Source organism: Mustela erminea, chromosome 6 (assembly GCF_009829155.1).
Source record: "Mustela erminea isolate mMusErm1 chromosome 6, mMusErm1.Pri, whole genome shotgun sequence".
NCBI classification, from domain to species: domain Eukaryota; kingdom Metazoa; phylum Chordata; class Mammalia; order Carnivora; family Mustelidae; genus Mustela; species Mustela erminea.
In genome coordinates this window covers 38,118,573-38,136,534 of record NC_045619.1, presented here as the reverse complement: position 1 = coordinate 38,136,534, position 17,962 = coordinate 38,118,573, and the positions used below count along the sequence as shown (strand labels likewise).

Genomic DNA, 17,962 nt, shown 5'->3' with positions numbered 1-17,962 from the left:
TGCTATGCTGAAATATTTTTGCACTCAACTTCATAAGAATTTCTATTTTTATATTGATTCATACTATGTTAGTGTTGATAAAGTGTAATTTTATTTGTATATGCTCAGATCATATGATAGCACCTTGTGTTTCTAAAAGGAGTATAGATTATTTAAAACTACTAGAGACAAATATTTTATTGATAAACTAGGATAGATTGTGTTGGTACTTTTTAAGGTTTTATAAATATAAATTATAAATATAATTGTTCAGGCATCTGTTTTGTTTAAAAGAAAGTACATCTGTGGTTGAAGATAAAAATACTTAGTTATAAATAAATATTTAAAGAAACTTGGTCTTCCATATTTGTATACTTAATCAGGTCAGTGAGAAGCCAATACAAACCACTGTCAGAATCTTATCATGGGAGGTTGGCAACTTCTAACAGCTGATATTCAGAAGTTTAAAGAATAATTACACTTTATACCCATTTTCCTCTTCTAAGTGGGACCTACTAAATAGTCACTAAAAACTGACATGCATTTAAACGTACAACACATTTCACTTCTATAGTTCTATAGACTTTCATTTCAACCATGATGAAAGTATTTCACAGATAAGAATAATTTATGAATAAAAATGTAATTCACGGAATACCTTGCCAGTGAATGTTGATCGCTTCATCACAGTTCAGTCATGTTTAGAAAATCTAAGCAAGCTGTGTGATTACTCCAGGAAGCATGGAATGATGTGTTCAAATTAGTACCATCTGTGGATAGAAAAAAATTGAGGTTTTTAGTCATTCTCAAAGAATGGAAATCTGATTCTCCATGCTAAAATGAGTGTAATCCTTTTTGTATCTGTAATTCAATAGGGCAGTTGCTTTGAAATAGTCCAGTTCAACACACAGTTCATCAAAAGAGAAGATACTGCATATCAATGCTAGTCTTTTATGAGTGCCACTGAGGTAGCCTTCCTTTAAAAAATTGTCTATGAGCTATATATTTGGGCTCAGATTAAATTTATTTCTGGTTTATCTTTCTAAATATATGTGATTAGAAAATGTGGACAAAATTTTATACGACTTGAAAGCCAAAAGACTGTTTCAATGAACCATAACTTATTCATATATTCAACACATACTGAGTTCCTGCATGTGCCAGATGCTGTGTATCGGTGCAGGTTCCATCATTGTGCCTGTCACATGGAAGGCAACTCAATTGTTGTTACTCTTCCTTTAGCCAGGTTACACATAGTTCTTCTTGTTTCTTTTTGACCCTTATTTCTTTGCAATACTTATTTGGAAAACCCAAGAGTCTGTGGACCAGCATTAATATGGTGAAAGTTTTTATGCATAACCCATTTTGCCATTGAAGTCTTCATTCCTAAAATCTGAACATTGCAAGCAGGATAAAAGTTTGTCATAGGACAACCATGGGCATTTAGTAATCCCCTCTGCTGAATTGGGAAAAACATAGTTCCTCTGACTTCTCCAGTTCATTGGATAGCTAACACATCCCATTTTCTTCCCACTCCTAGTTGCTTAGTAAATCCTAAATAAAAGAAATTGAAATGCAGAAGGGGTGTTTGGTGATGGACTCAAAAGGGAGGGAAATGTATGGTTTATACTCCCTGATTCCCATAGAGAAAGAGCAGAGTGTACAGTTTTAATGCAAATGAAAACTTCCCAAGTGTCCTCACTATACTTGAGATAAAACTAAAAATCTTGAATACAGTCCAGAAGGTTCAGCATTATCTGATTCTGACCTACATCTCCAGCTTTCTATCTTCCTATCCATCTCCTTGTGGACCCAGCTATGTTCCTTAAGTGTTTCTAATGTACCACACTTCTTCTCCTCAGAATCTTAACACATCCTGATGTTATTCACCTGGAAAGCTAATCTTATCTTTCAGTTCTCTGATTAAATTAAAGTCTTCCCTGACCAACTATCTAATTGAAATCTCTGGGGTGCCTGGGTGGCTCAGTTGGTTAAGTGCCTGCCTTAGGCTTAGGTCATGATCCCAGAGTCCTGGGATGGAGCCCCATGTCAGGGTTCCTGCTCAGTGGGGAGTCTGCTTCTCCCACTCCCTCTGCCCCTCCCTCCCACTCTCACTCTCTTGCTCTTTTGCTTTCTCTCATAAGTAAGTGAAATCTTTAAAAATAAATTAATGAAATCTCCTGTTATGCCTTCTTATTCATTGCTTTAAAAATATTTATTAAATGTCTATTTTGTTGCAAACATGACTCTAGACCTTCAGAGACACAATCTAGTATTTGATTATTTGTGTAGATTGATATTTGTATGTATATATGACATATGAATAATCATACACATTTTGTAGTCATTGCTCAATCTTTTTTATTGATATGAATGTAGAATCAGAACCTTTCTAGACCTTGAGAATACATATTGGAATGAAGTGGAGTTGAAAAGATTAGGCCTAGTTGAGGTGGGTTTTCAAAGTAGAATTAGGATTTAGAGAAGGGTGGCTATCAGTTCAAAACAATGAAGTAGAAACTAATAGAGCTATCTGAAAATAAATTTCAAAAGGGATCCCCTCAAGACTGAGTTTCCTTTTGCTCTATGTATTTAAGTAGAGGCCAGAAAAGTAGAAATTGGCCATTTTATAGAGGAAAATTACATTAGTTTTCTATCGTTATGTCACAAATGATCACAAACTTTGTGGTTTAAAACTATGCCCATTGATTATTACACTGTTCTGTAGGTCAGAAGTCTGGGTATATTGTGCATCGATTCCATACCCAGAGGCCCACAAGCCAACTCAAGGTGTCAGCAAGCTGTATACTCACGTGGAACTCAGTCCTCTTCTAAGCTCACAAGATTGCGACAGAATTTGGTTTCTTACATTGATAGTTCTGAGATCCCCAGTTCCTGGCTGGCTAATAGCCAAGGGCTTCTCTTAGTTCCTAGAGATGTCCTAGATTCTTTATCCTATAGCTCCTTCTTCTCCCAAGACAATAATGGATACATTTTTATATATCATATCTGTCTCTTGCTTAGAGTATGTTCCTTCCTCTTTTGTAATGAAACAAAGAAAACTCTTTGCTTTTAAAGGACTCAGTCTATAAAATCAGGTTCATTGTATAATCCGTCCTTATTTTATTTCTTTATTTATTTGTTAAGTCTTTATTTACATTTCAGTTAGTTAACAGCATAATATTAGTTTCAGGCATATGAATAGTGATTCAACACTTCCATACAACACCTGGTGCTCACCACACGTGCTTCCCTTAATTGATTTGGTTTCTTAATTACAGATGAAAAATTTTCTCATATCGGTTCCTATATCTGAGCTTAGTTGAAAAATTGGATGAAGGTGAGTGTACAGGGGCCAGGAATCTTGGGGATGTCTGTCTATATAAAGGTCAGGCATAAAAAGACAAGCTGACCAAGATCATCTCTAAACTTCCTTCAAATTCTGCTTCTGTCATCTTCTGATTCATTTGCCTATTCCATGAATTCGACCACCAAAATAGATCTAAAAATATATTTCTTTTTTATTGCTACAATTTTTTTCTTTTTTTTAAAACATATCTAGTGATCTATAAATTTGTCCTTTTTCCTGTAGTATAATTATCAGACTAGACTTGATAAAATGTACTTCTGAACATCTCATTCTGACACTTCAATAGCTTTCCATTGTCTAACAAACTCTATGTTCCTCTCAGTATATCCCCAGGTTATTGTGTAGCCTTTCTGTTTTAATTGGCAGTATGAACTATAAATAATAGTTGAACTTGACTTAGATCACATTACCCTTCTTCTAAATCTCTACCTTAACAATCAGTGAAATCCTGTCTCACATGCCACGTTTTCTCTCTTTTTTTTTTTAAATATTTTATACATTTATTTGACAGACAGAGATCACAAGTAGGCAGAGAGGCAGGCAGAGAGAGAGAGGAAGGGAAGCAGGCTTCGATGCGGGGCTCCATCCCAGGACCCTGAGACCATGACCTGGGCCGAAGGCAGAGGCTTAACCCACTGAGCCACCCAGGCGCCCTGCCACTTTTTCTCTTAAGGCTTCTCCTGAACCACCAGGTCATCCATATGTCTCTGCCTTGGGTTAGAATATTTTGAAAATTTGTGTTTTCTTTAGGTGGTCTGAGTTCAAACTTAGTGGCTGAGAGATTTGAATAAATTATAGAAATTCTACTTTTTATGAAAATTCTATTTTTTAATTATTAAAATGATTCCTCTATAAGGTAAATTTTCCTTAAAAAATAACTTTTTCTCTAATTGCTTTTCTGCTTAACTAAAAATAGTAGTTATGTTGTAGGTATTGTATCAAATATTCTGCTTGCAATCTACTTTAAAGGTTAATTAATTCAATTAAATACAATAAAATTTGATAGTAAATATTAGTATTAGAAAATAGAATAATTGAATCTGACCATATGGCTTTAAATTACGTGCTTCTTATTTTCCATTGCATTAGAATTTCTGTCCTCTTTCAGATTTAGGCAAATATATAAGCAATAGGTCTACATATAATTCAGCAAAAATTTAAGAGGAAATTAAAAATTTTAACTCAAGTCTAGACCTTTCTACAGAACTCCAGACTCATGTGCCCATCTATATGACATCTCTTTCTGGGTATCTGGTAGTCATTTCAAAGTTAACATGCTCAAAATAAATTCTTTTTTTTTTAAATTAAATTAATTTATTTATTTTCAGAAAAACAGTATTCATTATTTCTTCACCACACCCAGTGCTCCATGCAATCCGTGCCCTCTATAATACTCACCACCTGGTACCCCAACCTCCCACCCCCCTGCTACTTCAGACCCCTCAGATTGTTTTTCAGAGTCCATAGTCTCTCATGATTCACCTCCCCTTCCAATTTACCCCAACTCCCTTCTCCTCTATAACACCCCTTGTCCTCCATGATATTTGTTATGCTCTACAAATAAGTGAAACCATATGATAATTGACTCTCTCTGCTTGACTTATTTCACTCGACATAATCTCTTCCAGTCCCGTCCATGTTGCTACAAAAGTTGGGTATTCATCCTTTCTGATGGAGGCATAATACTCCATAGTGTATATGGACCACATCTTCCTTATCCATTCCTCCACTGAAGGGCATTTTGGTTCTTTCCACAGTTTGACGACCGTGGCCATTGCTGCTATAAACATTGGGGTACAGATGGCCCTTCTTTTCACGACATCTGTATCTTTGGGGTAAATACCCAGGAGTGCAATGGCAGGGTCATAGGGAAGTTCTATTTTTAATTTCTTGAGGAATCTCCACACTGTTCTCCAAAGAGGCTGCACCAACTTGCATTCCCACCAACAGTGTCAGAGGGTTCCCCTTTCTCCACATCCTCTCCAACACATGTTGTTTTCTGTTTTGTTAATTTTGGCCATTCTAACTGGTGTAAGGTGATATCTCAATGTGGTTTTAATTTGTATCTCCCTGAGGGCTAGTGATGATGAACATTTTTTCATGTGTCTGATAGCCATTTGTATGTCTTGATTGGAGAAGTGTCTGTTCATATCTTCTGCCCATTTTTTGATATGTTTGCCTGTTTCGTGTGTGTTGAGTTTGAGGAGTTCATTATAGATCCTGGATATCTACCTTTTGTCTGTACTGTCATTTGCAAATATCTTCTCCCATTCCATGGGTTGCCTCTTTGTTTTTTTGACTGTTTCCTTTGCTGTGCAGAAGCTTTTGATTTTTTTTTTTTTGAAGCTTTTGATTTTGATGAAGTCCCAAAAGTTTATTTTCGCTTTTGTTTCCTTTGCCTTTGGAGACATATCTTGAAAGAAGTTGCTGTGGCTGATATCGAAGAGATTACTGCCTATGTTCTCCTCTAGGATTCTGATGGATTCCTGTCTCATGTTGAGGTCTTTTATCCATTTTAAGTTTATCTTTGTGTATGGTGTAAGAGAATGGTCGAGTTCCATTCTTCTACTTATAGCTGTCCAGTTTTCCCAACATCATTTATTGAAGAGAGTGTCTTTTTTCCACTGTATATTTTTTCCTGTTTTGTCGAAGATTAATTGACCATAGAGTTGAGGGTCCATATCTGGGTTCTCTACTATGTTCCACTGGTCTATGTGTCTGTTTTTATGCCAGTACCATGCTGTCTTGGTGATCACAGCTTTGTAATAAAGCTTGAAATCAGGTAACGTGATGCTCCCAGCTTTATTTTTGTTTTTCAACATTTCCTTAGCGATTCAGGGTCTCTTCTGATTCCATACAAATTTTTGGATTATTTGCTCCAGCTCTTTGAAGAATACTGGTGGAATTTTGATCAGAATGCCATTAAAAGTATATATTGCTCTAGGCAGTATAGACATTTTAACAATGTTTATTCTTCCGATTCAAGAGCATGGAATGGTCTTCCATCTTTTTGTGTCTTCTTCAATTTCTTTCATGAGTGTTCTATAGTTCCTCAAGTACAGATCCTTTAAAAATAAATAAATAAAATCTTTTTAAAAAAAGGATCTTTTATTTTTTTAAGATTTTATTTATTTATTTGACAGACAGAGATCACAAGTAGGCAGAAAGGCAGGCAGAGAGAGGAAGCATAGCAGGCTCCCTGCCGAGCAGAGAGCCCGATGCGGGGCTTGATGCAGGGCTCAATCCCAGGACCCTGGGATCATGACCTGAGCCGAAGACAGAGGCTTAACCCACTGAGCCACCCAGGTGCCCCTCAAAATAAATTCTTAATCTCTCCCCAGTGTTTACTCCTTCCATGTCATCTTGGTTAATGATGACTTCATCCTCTGTTTGCTCAATCCAAAGGCTTTAGAGCTTTCCTCTACTCTCTCCTTCTCTTATACCCCACATGTCACACATCAGCAAATCCTGTCAGCTCCCCTTAAAAATATGTTCAGTGTCTGAATTCTTCCTTTCATTTCTGCTGCTGTAATCCCCATCATGATCTGTTGTGTTGACACTGCAATAGACTAGTAATTGCTCTTCCTGTTTGTACCCTTACATCTCTTCACTCTATAATCAGCACAGTAGTCGGATTGTGTGAAAACATGTTAGAACCTGTCATTCCACTGCTCAAAAGAATGTCCTTCAGGGTGCCTGGGTGGCTCAGTTGGTTTACCATCTGTCTTCAGCTCAGGTTTTGATCCCAGTGTCTTGGGATCGAGTCCTGCATCGGACTCCCTTCTCCCTCTCCCACTCCCCCCTGCTTGTACACGCGTGCTCTCTCTTTCTCTCTTTCTTTATGTCAAATAAAGAAGTAAAATCTTAAAAAAAAATGTTGTATATAATCTAGCCTTCATTATTTTTTTTCTCAGACTTCAACTCTTATTAATAAGCCACACTGGCCTCCTAATTATTCTTCAAATATACCAAGGATGGTTACAACTTAGAGCTTATAATCATGCATTTTTCCCTGCCAGGAATGTTCATTTTTCAAACATTCCCAGGGTTGGTTCCCCCAACTTCGTCAGGAACTTCATGTCTTCTAATCAGTGAGGCCTTCTCTGAATACTCAGTTAAACAAATCAGTTTAAATGATTTTTTTCAAATGAAAGATGATCAGTATCATCTTTCTCTTCTTCCTTTCCTTATTTCTCCCCCAAAACACTAATCATCATCTAAAATACTATATACAGTAGTCACTTATACTTTTATTGTATGTAAATACACCAAATATAAATTACACAAGGTCAGGGACTTCTGTCCGGTTTATTCATTGTATACCCAGCACCTACAGTAGCACTTGGCACAAATTAGGTGCTCATTAGACATTTACTGAATCCTGAATTAATATGATACTTTCAGGAATAAATGAGTTTTCTCTCATTTATTTTCTAATTTTTAAGTGTGACTATTATCATATAATTTTTATAAATTATGTCATTTTCATACAAGTCATTGTTACCATTCTATCTTAGTCTTCTAAGCAAAAGCCTTTTCACACATGCAGGGAAAGACTTGGTTGAGGAAAGTTCTTACATCACTTATTTCATTGTTCTTTCATATTCCTAATTATAACATGCTTGTATTACTTGTTCAATAAATTGCAGTTTCTTAAAAAATCAGACATAATCCTTTTATATCTTGAATCCTTCACATCAGGCTCAGAACCTCACAGATGGTATACAAATAGCAAATTTCATATTGGTGGTCAATATGAAATCAAATAAGTGACCCCAAGTAAGACCTTGTGATTATAGGTGATATGCAGATTTCTTTGTCTGTGTATTTAATAGCAGTGTGCTGAATGATGTTCTAGAAAGGGTTTTGACAAATTAATTAATTAATTTGTTTGTTTGTTTATATTGGTTTTTATCAAATGTAAGTATATGCAAGATAAAATAAAAATCAACTAATAAGTAAATTTCTAATTCAGCTAATAGCATTGTTTATTTAGAATTATTATATAATCAATCTTTACTATATATAGGATGCATTTGTGTCTATCCAACATTTAAATATAAGTATGTCTTTCTTGGGAACTGAATATTAAAACTCAGACCATATCCAGGGAAGTACATAAGGTTAAATGAGCATACAATTTTATTTTGTACTAATGTTTATGTATGAAGCCAAAGTAAGTTTATACGAGATTCTTATGAGTCAGTTTGGGAGCAAAACTTGGAATTAATCAAATCACAGTTGTTTTGTCCTCTACCTTTTAGATTAGTGGTCTCTGAAGCACCACCTTAAGGTTCCACTCAGTAAATGTGGTACTGCTGAACTAAGGGTAGTTGTAATAAGGGATTGACACTAGATGCATAATAAAGACATATTTTTGAATCCAGTCTTCCTTCTTTTTAACAGTTTTTGGTAGTTCTAATTGTTTTCAATTTTTCTCCTTTAACTTTTAGTTCCTAGTGTTCCCACAAATATTGCTTTTTCTAATGTTCAGTCAACTAGTGCAACAATAACGTGGGTGAGACCTGACACTATTCTTGGCTACTTTCAAAATTACAAGATCACCACTCAGCTGCGGGCTCAGAAATGCATAGAATGGGATTCTGAAGAATGTGTTGAGTATCAAAAAACTCAATACCTTTATGAAGCTGACTTAACTGAAGAGACAGTGTATGGATTAAAGAAATTTAGGTGGTACCGATTCCAAGTGGCTGCCAGCACCAATGCCGGCTATGGCAATGCTTCCAATTGGATATCTACACAAACCCTTCCTGGTCGTAAGTATTATCTTCTATATGTGTTTATACTTCTGCTTTTGAGAAAAAGCTCTTTGAATGTTTTTCTGCAGAAATCACTCAAAGTATAAGTAATGATTGTTGTAACTTTAGTTTTATGTCTTAAAACTAACTACTCTTCTTGTTTAGATAGAATCATTACTCATAATTAGCTAAATAAATTTCTATGACTTATCCTGAATACTATCTACATGGAATTATAATGGCTTCCATGCAAAGGAAATAAATATATACATATTTATGAAAGAATAAATACATATACTGATATCTGTTGAATTAATGATTTTTTACTTAATACAATCACTGGACATGAAAATTAAATGAATTTGTTTATAAACTAATAGATATAATAACATTTGTTTTTAATTTAATTGAATCCCAATGGAAAATTCAATTTCAGACATTATTAAAGAGTTTTCTTAGACTTTCAGAGTCATACTGAAATCCTAGAGTCTTCTCTTGCAATAAAGCATTCTGGGCCTCTCTTGGAGTATATTACTAGGCTATACTGATTGCCACTGAGCTCCCTTTGTCCATGCCTACATTTTCCCCTTCATATCTAGATGCCCTGCACTTTTTAAGCTATACTTTACAACCTTTTTGGTGACTTTATGGATACTCACACACACACACACACACACACCAGCTGAAACAGATCTCCTGGCAAGTAGCTTCTCAGCTTGTGCTATACCCATATAAAATTTGGAGGCAAACAAATACCAGGGGTTCAACTCCTAGCTGGAGATGTGAAGAAGGGAAAAAGCACAGAGAAGGAATATAAAATAATTTCTTAAAAATTTCTCTGCTATTTATCCATCTTTCAGGACTTTTATATTCAGGAAAGAGCTCTTTTAATGCTTCTCCATAGAAATTATTCAAAGTCCACATAAAAATGCTGTTATAACTTTAGTTTTATATTTTAAAACTAACTGGTTACCCTACTTGGTTAGATAAAATGATTAACCATGAGTAAGTAAATAAATTTCTATTAATTATCCTAAGCAGTATCTACATAGAATTATAATGGCTTCGTGAAAACTAAATAAATTGCAGATCAAATGCTGCAAACCAGAGCTGCACTTTCTGAAATGCCATTTCCACCCCAAGCCATCCTGAGCAAATTTCAAGTTGCCCAGGTCACCCATTGCAATACCCTCCCATATAAACCATCCAAATAGGCACCTTCTGTTACCATTCTTCTATCTTGATCAAGACTGTTACTAAATCACCTTTTGAAAGGTGATTCCTTTCAAATCCAAATCTCATTTTCCTAAAAATTTTTGGTACCTATAAGTTGAGTGAACACACACATACAGAGAGATTTTCGGTAATAAATAGATGCTGTCATAGGCCTTTATAAATAGAGAAATAAACTTTGATCTAGAGGCTTTATTTTTTAGGTTACTAAATGTATTCCCAGGAGAGTATAGCGTAATTTTTGCAGAGTAAATTTCCAATCCATATTGTTAATACAATTCAACATCTGAGATAGAGTCCAAACAACTCAACTTTCAACACAATTATCCAGCCTCTCCTCCTTGTAGCACTTTGACTCTAGCTTTCTGTAATATCTGCCCTTCTTGCTTTTCTCCTGTCTCCCTGGTAGCTCTTTCTCAGTCTCCTTTGCTCATCCCTTTTTAAAATCTAAGTGTTGGGGTACCCAGATATCTGTATTTAACCCTTTTTGTATCAACATACAACCCCCAGGAGATCTTACCTTGATGTGACTTTATCTGGTCCTACGACTTTAAAGTTTACTGATACGGTAATTATTCTCAAATATCTATTTCTAGCTCTGATTCATCCCTAGAATATAATATACTGATTATATATACTGAATAAAATATACTGATCCCAGATCAGTATATTTACCTGATCAACTGATGTCTTTTGACCCTATTGTGTGTGTGTGTCAAATATACCTTTCAAAAAAATTTTTTTTAAAGATTTTTTAGTTTATTTATTTGACAGAGAGAGATCACAAGTAGGCAGAGAGGAAGGCAGAGAGAGAGAGAGGAGGAAGCAGGCTCCCTGCCGAGCAGAGAGCCCGATGTGGGACTCGATCCCAGGACCCTGAGATCATGACCTGAGCTGAAGGCAGCGGCTTAACCCACTGAGCCACCCAGGCGCCCCCTTTCAAAATTTAATGTGGTCTAAACACCTAACCTCTCCTCTTCTAACATTGCCTATCTCAGTAAAATGTGCCATTATTCATATGGTTGCAGAAAATGAAAATATAGGCAGTTTTCTTTTCCTGCTCAACTCTTCCAATGATTTATTTATTTCTGCCATCTAAATACATCTCTCCCTTTGCATTGCTATCATACTAGCCCTTTCCTTCATTACTGTTACCACTGCATGAACCTAACTGACCTCCAGAGCTTCTAGGCTGACCTTTTTAAACCTAAATCAGATGCGATCACTTCCCTGTTTAAAGCCATCCAGTGGATTTCCATTGCTTTAGAATAAAATTCAAATTTCTTTTTTCAAGATGTTATTTATTTGTCAGAAAGAGAGAGAGAGAGAACGAGCAGGTGGAGAGACAGGCAGAGGGAGAAACAGTCTCCCAGCTGAGCAAGGAGCCGGATGAGGGACTCGATCCTAGAACTCTGGGATCCTGACCTGAGCTGAAGGCAGATGCTTAACTGACTGACCTACCTGGGCATCCCAAACTCAAATCTCTTAACATGATTTGCATGACCTGGCCCTTACCTAACACCCTAACCTCATCCATAGCTACTTTCCCTCTTAACCATTACTCATCATTCACACAAGACATTTTTTCTGTTGCTTGAACACACTAAACTCCCAGAACTTGGGCCTTTGCATCCCCTGTTCCTTTTGACTGGAATGTTCTTTCACCTCTAGCTTTGCAGGGGCAGCTTCTCATAATGTATACCTCTATTTAAATGATTCCTACTCAGAATGGATTTTCCCGACCACCCAACCTAAAGTAGCTTTGCAGTCTTTTTCTAGAATGTCATGTTATCTAAATGAGCGTTTATAAATATGCAATTGCTTTTTATTTTTGTTTGTTTTTAGAATCTGTCTTGACCATTGCTATCTCTTATTGCCTAGAGAATGGTGCCTGGTAAGAGTAGGTACTCTATTAATATTTCCTAAGTAAGTGAAATTGATTGAGTAAGCTAAAGTGGGTAGGGGAATGAACTATTTTCTAGTTCAGGTGATACTGAGGATGATAGCGCCGTAACACAGAAAAGAAAAAAAGAAAACGGAAAAATCATATTTGGATTGGGTTTAGTCAGTAACCATGGTTATTTTGAATCTGTTGGATTTGAGAAGAAGTAACTATTCTAATCCAATTAACTAGAAAACAGAAATACATGCTTAGTGATAAGAATGTAGGAAAAACTAGGGACTTTAGTTGCATCAGTGTGGAAAATCACAAATGAAGATTTGACTAAAAAGTGTGACACTGACTGGGGCACCTGGGTGGTTCAGTCAGTTAAGTGTCTGCCTTCGGCTCAGGTCATGACCCCAGGGTCCTCAGATTGAGCCCCTAGTTGGGCTCCTTGCTCGATGGGGAGTCTGCTTCTCCCTTTGCCCCTCCCCCTACTTATGTGTACATGCATGTGCACCCCCCATTCTCTCTCTTTCTCTCTCTCTCTCAAATAAAAAATAAAATCTTAAAAAAAAAAAATGGGACATTGACTGAATGAATAAACTTTAAGGTCCCGAGCAACTGGAAGTTAACTGTAGGGGTGCTAAAATGAATGAAGCAGGCTGATGTAAGGCAATTGGGGGTGGTGGAAACTGACAAATTAACAGAGAATGTGCTACCTAAAGGCTTATTACTGTCCAATAGATCATGCTATTAGGACTTCTGATGTTTTCAGAGAAACAGGAAATTTAGATTTTTTTTTTTAAATGTGAAAACAGTTTCTTGCTTGTGACTTTTTTTTTTTTTTTAATTTAAAATTATTTAAGAGGCACCTGGGTGGGGCACCTGGGTGGCTCAGTGGGTTAAGCCTCTGCCTTCGGCTCAGGTCATGATCTCAGGGCCCTGGGATCAAGCCCCACATTCGGTTCTCTGTTCAGCAGGGAGCCTGCTCCCTCCTCTTTCTCTGCCTGCCTCTCTGCCTACTTGTGATTTCTCTCTCTGTCAAATAAATAAATAAAATCTTTTTAAAAAATCATTTAATAGTTCAAACTAAACACATCTGTAGCCCCGATCTGGCCTGTGGACAGCAGCTTTGGAACCTTTAGTTAAAATAGACCTTCTGCCTGCGCTGAGGGTCTGAGGATTTAGACACTGAGGATTCCCACCCTGACACTGAGGTTTCCCATCCCATTCCTTACCATCATCTCACTTGGATGGTACCTGCTTTTACCTCCTACCGTGAGCCAGCAAGTAGATTTTCTGGATGCCTCATCTCTTCAAGCACTCTAGACATAATGATAGATGTTCAATTAGCATAAAATGATAATTAAAATGATTAATTCAGAATCTGCTCAATGAAACTGCAAAGCTAAGTTTTTAAGGACTCTCACGTTCTTAATTTGAAAATTTAGGAATTTTTCCATTTGAATGTCATTGCCTCTACCCTAGTCTCCCCTCCTCCTTACCACCCCGTTTTAGATCCGTGATCGACCCACTAGCTCATTTTCAATTTCCTGCTACTCTATTTTGTTCATTTTGGTCTAAAGGAATAATGGTAGAGTATTGCAAACTTTTCACAATCAGCATGAGCTTTTTTTTTTTTTTTTTTTTTTTGAAGTGTTACTTTCCTGGTTTTAGCAGGATAAGTCCCTTTGTCATTGGTGGTTTGTTGGTTGGCTCGTTCCTGATGCAATGGAGAAAGTAATCTTGGCTTCTCTTCACCCCAGTTTCCAGGTCTTTACTTGATGACTAATTCACAGAGAGCCTGTCTACAAAGCTCTAGTTTGTCTTTTATCTGGTACCATTCTTCTCCCTGGATCTAGTATCTCACTGCCACAATTTGAATTCGCCATCAGAGAATACTTGCTTGTATGAAGCTTGCTTGTATGAATACTGGTATGAAGCTGTTTATCAGTATATAAGTAGGTTGTCTATACTAATCCTTTTCCCTTCCTCTTTTTCTTTCTGCTCGAGAGCTGATTTTCTACTCTGATATTTATCAGTAGAAAAAAAATTTTTTTCCTATCTTAGTTCCAGAGGATACATGGAAACTGCCTTCCTGCCACTGTGATTTAGAGAGAAAATTAAAAAGGTTTATATATTTCAGAATTTGTGACAATAGACAAATGATTTTTCTTGGCATTTGCAAACTTACTAGCTTTTCATCTGAGTATTCATATGTGTGGGAATAATTGTATAATTATGAGAACGAGAATGAGTTGGTTACCCCTTTTTGTCTCAGAATGGAAAAGACATTTTTTTCTGAATGGCATATGCATATATATTTATACACGTATGCATACATATATATCTGAATTTCATAATTGTACAGTGAGAGAAAAGTTTTATTTATTATATTAAGCCCAGGAGAGATCATCTGGGATTGTACTTGATATGAAAGACAAAAAGACACGATACATATTATTGCCAAATAATATATACAGAGAACTAACATATAATACAAGAATAAAATAGGGGCACCTAGGTGGCTCAGTGGTTTAAAGCCTCTGCTTTCGGCTCGGGTTGTGATCCCAGGGTCTTGGGATCGAGCCCCACATCTGGCTCTCTGCTCAGCAGGGAGCCTGTTTCCTCCTCTCTCTCTCTTCCTGCTTCTCTGCCTACTTGTGATCTCTGTCAAATGAATAAATGAAATCTTAAAAAATAATAATAATAAAAGAAATTAGGTGGCTCAGTCAGTTAAGTGTCTTCCTTCAGCTCAGGTCATGATCCTGGGGTCCACAGATTGAGCCCCACATCGGGCTCCCTGCAAAGCTAGGAGTCTACTTCTTCCTCCTCTGTACCTGCTCATGTGCTCTCTCACTTTCTCTCTCAAATAAGTAAATAAAATCTTTAAAAAAAAAGAATAAAATAAATTAAAATAGTCCAGCAACAAAAATATTGATAAACAGTAATGCTTTTAAGATAAAAAATAAGTAGCATTTATTCTGAATATTAAAGATGAAAAGTATTAAAGACCTTTTACAAACATAAAAAGTAATCTGAATGAAGAAAATTAATATTTTGTATAGTCATTATTCAAAAAAGTGTTATGTTGTTTCATAATCTCATGTAAGAAGATAAAATGATGAAAATGAACTGTTTCTCTCAATGATAGTAAAGAATAAACAACAATATAAATTAGTACAAATCGCTATTTCATATGTATGCATTTCTAATGGCATTGAGTTGCACAGAAGCGCTTAGTAATGGACCCTCATATCAAAGCCTGGAGATTCTAAATAAGGAGCTAGAAATTGATGGCTAGTTTGATATTGACTTTTTTAAAACTCTGAATTCAAAATACAAAAATTAAATAATTCTAAAATTATTAGAATAATAATTTTATTACCATTAATATTTATTTATTATTAATAAATAATAACATTGAACATTAAATATTGTCTGAATAATAAATATTGTAAAACATTCTGAAATGGCTTGTAGAATAAGAAAATATGTAGTATTCTCTCTCTTTGAACTCATAAGGAAGAGTACTCAAATCAAGATTTAGGGAGCAAAGCTAGAATGTGAACTGAGAATTAAATTGAGGTACTTTCTGCATTTGAATCTACCACTGTAAACTAGAGTGAAGAAAGGAAACAATATTCAGCCAACTCAAGCTAACATTTCTTTCTCCCACATACTCTGATCTAGATAATTGAAGCCAAATTGCTTTTCTCCTTAAGTCATCTGTATAATAGCCATAACTCTCTACTTCATGCTGAGTGTGTATAGATACAAACATAATCACAAAAATTACAAATGGCAGAAATATTTAACTTGAGACATTAAAGTCTTGCAGATTATTTTACTCATCTCTTTTTTTCTGATTGCCTTTATACTCAAAAGCCATTTGAGTTGTGTGTGGAGGAGGAATGTCGAATGGAAAGCTGCTAAATATCTCCATGGTGCACAATAAGTGCTTATAATGCTGAGGAAATGTACAACTTTAAAAGAGTGTGGGTGTGAAATTAGTATGGAATGAAATGAGACTCTCATAATGTGCATCTCCTATAGACCACCAGGACTGGAAGACAGCAAGAAAGGAAAATTCCTGGGGTAACACTTAGGTTGTGAAAACCACAGGATACCATACTCATGAGGAATTTTAACTACCCAAACATCTGTTAGGTTAAAAAAAAAAATTCAACAAAACATGCCTCATCAAAGAGGCTTCCAAGGAATGCAACTTTATGATCTAAAAAGAAAAAAAAAAAACTAAATAAAGGACAAAATATGCCTTAACAATTTTTAAAAATAAGAAGTGGTTACTGAGTTACTATGTATTCAGTTTTTTTCCTTAATTTATTTTAAATGGTATAATGCACTTAGAATGTGATAAGTGCTATCTAACAAAGGTAGATGTTATCCCTTCTATAAAGAAGCAATTATATAAAGATAAGAGATGTTAGTCATAAATAAATAGGAAAATATAATCCAAGACATAAAGAAGCCCATTTGGTGGCAATGAATTTTTAGAATGGCTCTAACCTGCTGCCACTAGAGGAAATGAATATAATTTATTCTAGACATGATGGTTGTACTTCTGTGAAATTCGTTAGATGCTATTGAAAGCCTTCTCATTCAGTTGCCTGAGACTCCCAAATGTGTAGTTCAAGAGGACATCTCTCTTCTAGGCTGTAGGTTGAGGTTACTAGCATGACTGCTTAGGTTTCCACAGACATGTCAGACCCATATTACTACTGCCCACCTCCCGCCCCCCCCCCAACAGCAAACCTTGCCTGCCTGTGTTTTCACTGTTTCAGTGCACTTGTACTATTGTTCATTTAATTGTTCATGCCAGCCACCCTAGAATCGTTATTTCTAGTCGCCTCCCATCCCCCACCCCAACTCCATACGTGAGTCTTATTGAAGTTACCTTCTAAGTACTTCGTGAATTTATTTTCCTCTGTTAAACATCTCTAAATCCAGACTCTTAAAATTAATTTCTTGCATTATTACAAAAAATATCTAAGTGATCTTTCCGGTCCCATTTCCTCTATATTCCACCTGAACCCAGCTTTTGAATACACCTATCTGACCATGTTAGTGCCCTGCTTAAAATCTTTAAAGTTTCCATTTTCCTGTGGCATAAAAATCATACTTTTTAGTATGTTGTATAAGGTAGGTCATCTGTGATTCCACTTACATTTCCCTTGGTCTTTTTTTGTGCTCCAGAATCTTTGCTATTCTTTCTCACTGTCCTTTCTGTGGGGTTTGTTTTTGTTTTTTGTTTTGTTTTGTTTTTTGTTTTTTGAAAACAGCTTCCTTTTCTTTATATTTCACACCAACCATCTCTTTTGCAAACCCTTCTATGAGTTCCTCTCTCCACTCCCACATCTTGAGAACTGTTTCTCAAATACTGAATATTTTGCTTCATAATTGTTTTTCTCTCCTTCGTTTGTGGTACTATGAGCTCCTTAAAAGCAGAGATGATTGGGGTGTCTAGGTGGTGTGGTCAGCTAAGCATCAGAAACTAAAAGGTTTCAGCTCAGGTCATGATTTCAGGGTCTTGAGATCAAGCCCCATACTGGTCTCCACAAGTTGCATGGAGTCCGCTTAAGATTCTCTCTTCTTCTCCCCCTCCCACTTGTGTACTCTCTCCCCACCTCAAATAAATAAATAAATCTTTTGAAAAAGCAGAGACAACTAGGTGACCATGTCTTGTGTATGTTTCTACCTCCATGCCGACTTAGT

The 17,962-nt window shown here is 36.1% G+C and overlaps 1 protein-coding gene across 2 annotated transcripts in view; it reads left to right on the top strand.

Moving 5' to 3' along the window:
* PTPRQ (protein tyrosine phosphatase receptor type Q) overlaps nucleotides 1-17,962 on the top strand; it is a 218,386-nt gene that overhangs the window by 118,948 nt on the left and 81,476 nt on the right. For both annotated transcript variants that reach the window (XM_032346908.1, XM_032346909.1), the window contains one exon: nucleotides 8,803-9,126. In XM_032346908.1, coding sequence (XP_032202799.1) covers nucleotides 8,803-9,126 — 324 coding nt within the window. The remainder of the gene's footprint in view (nucleotides 1-8,802; nucleotides 9,127-17,962) is intronic.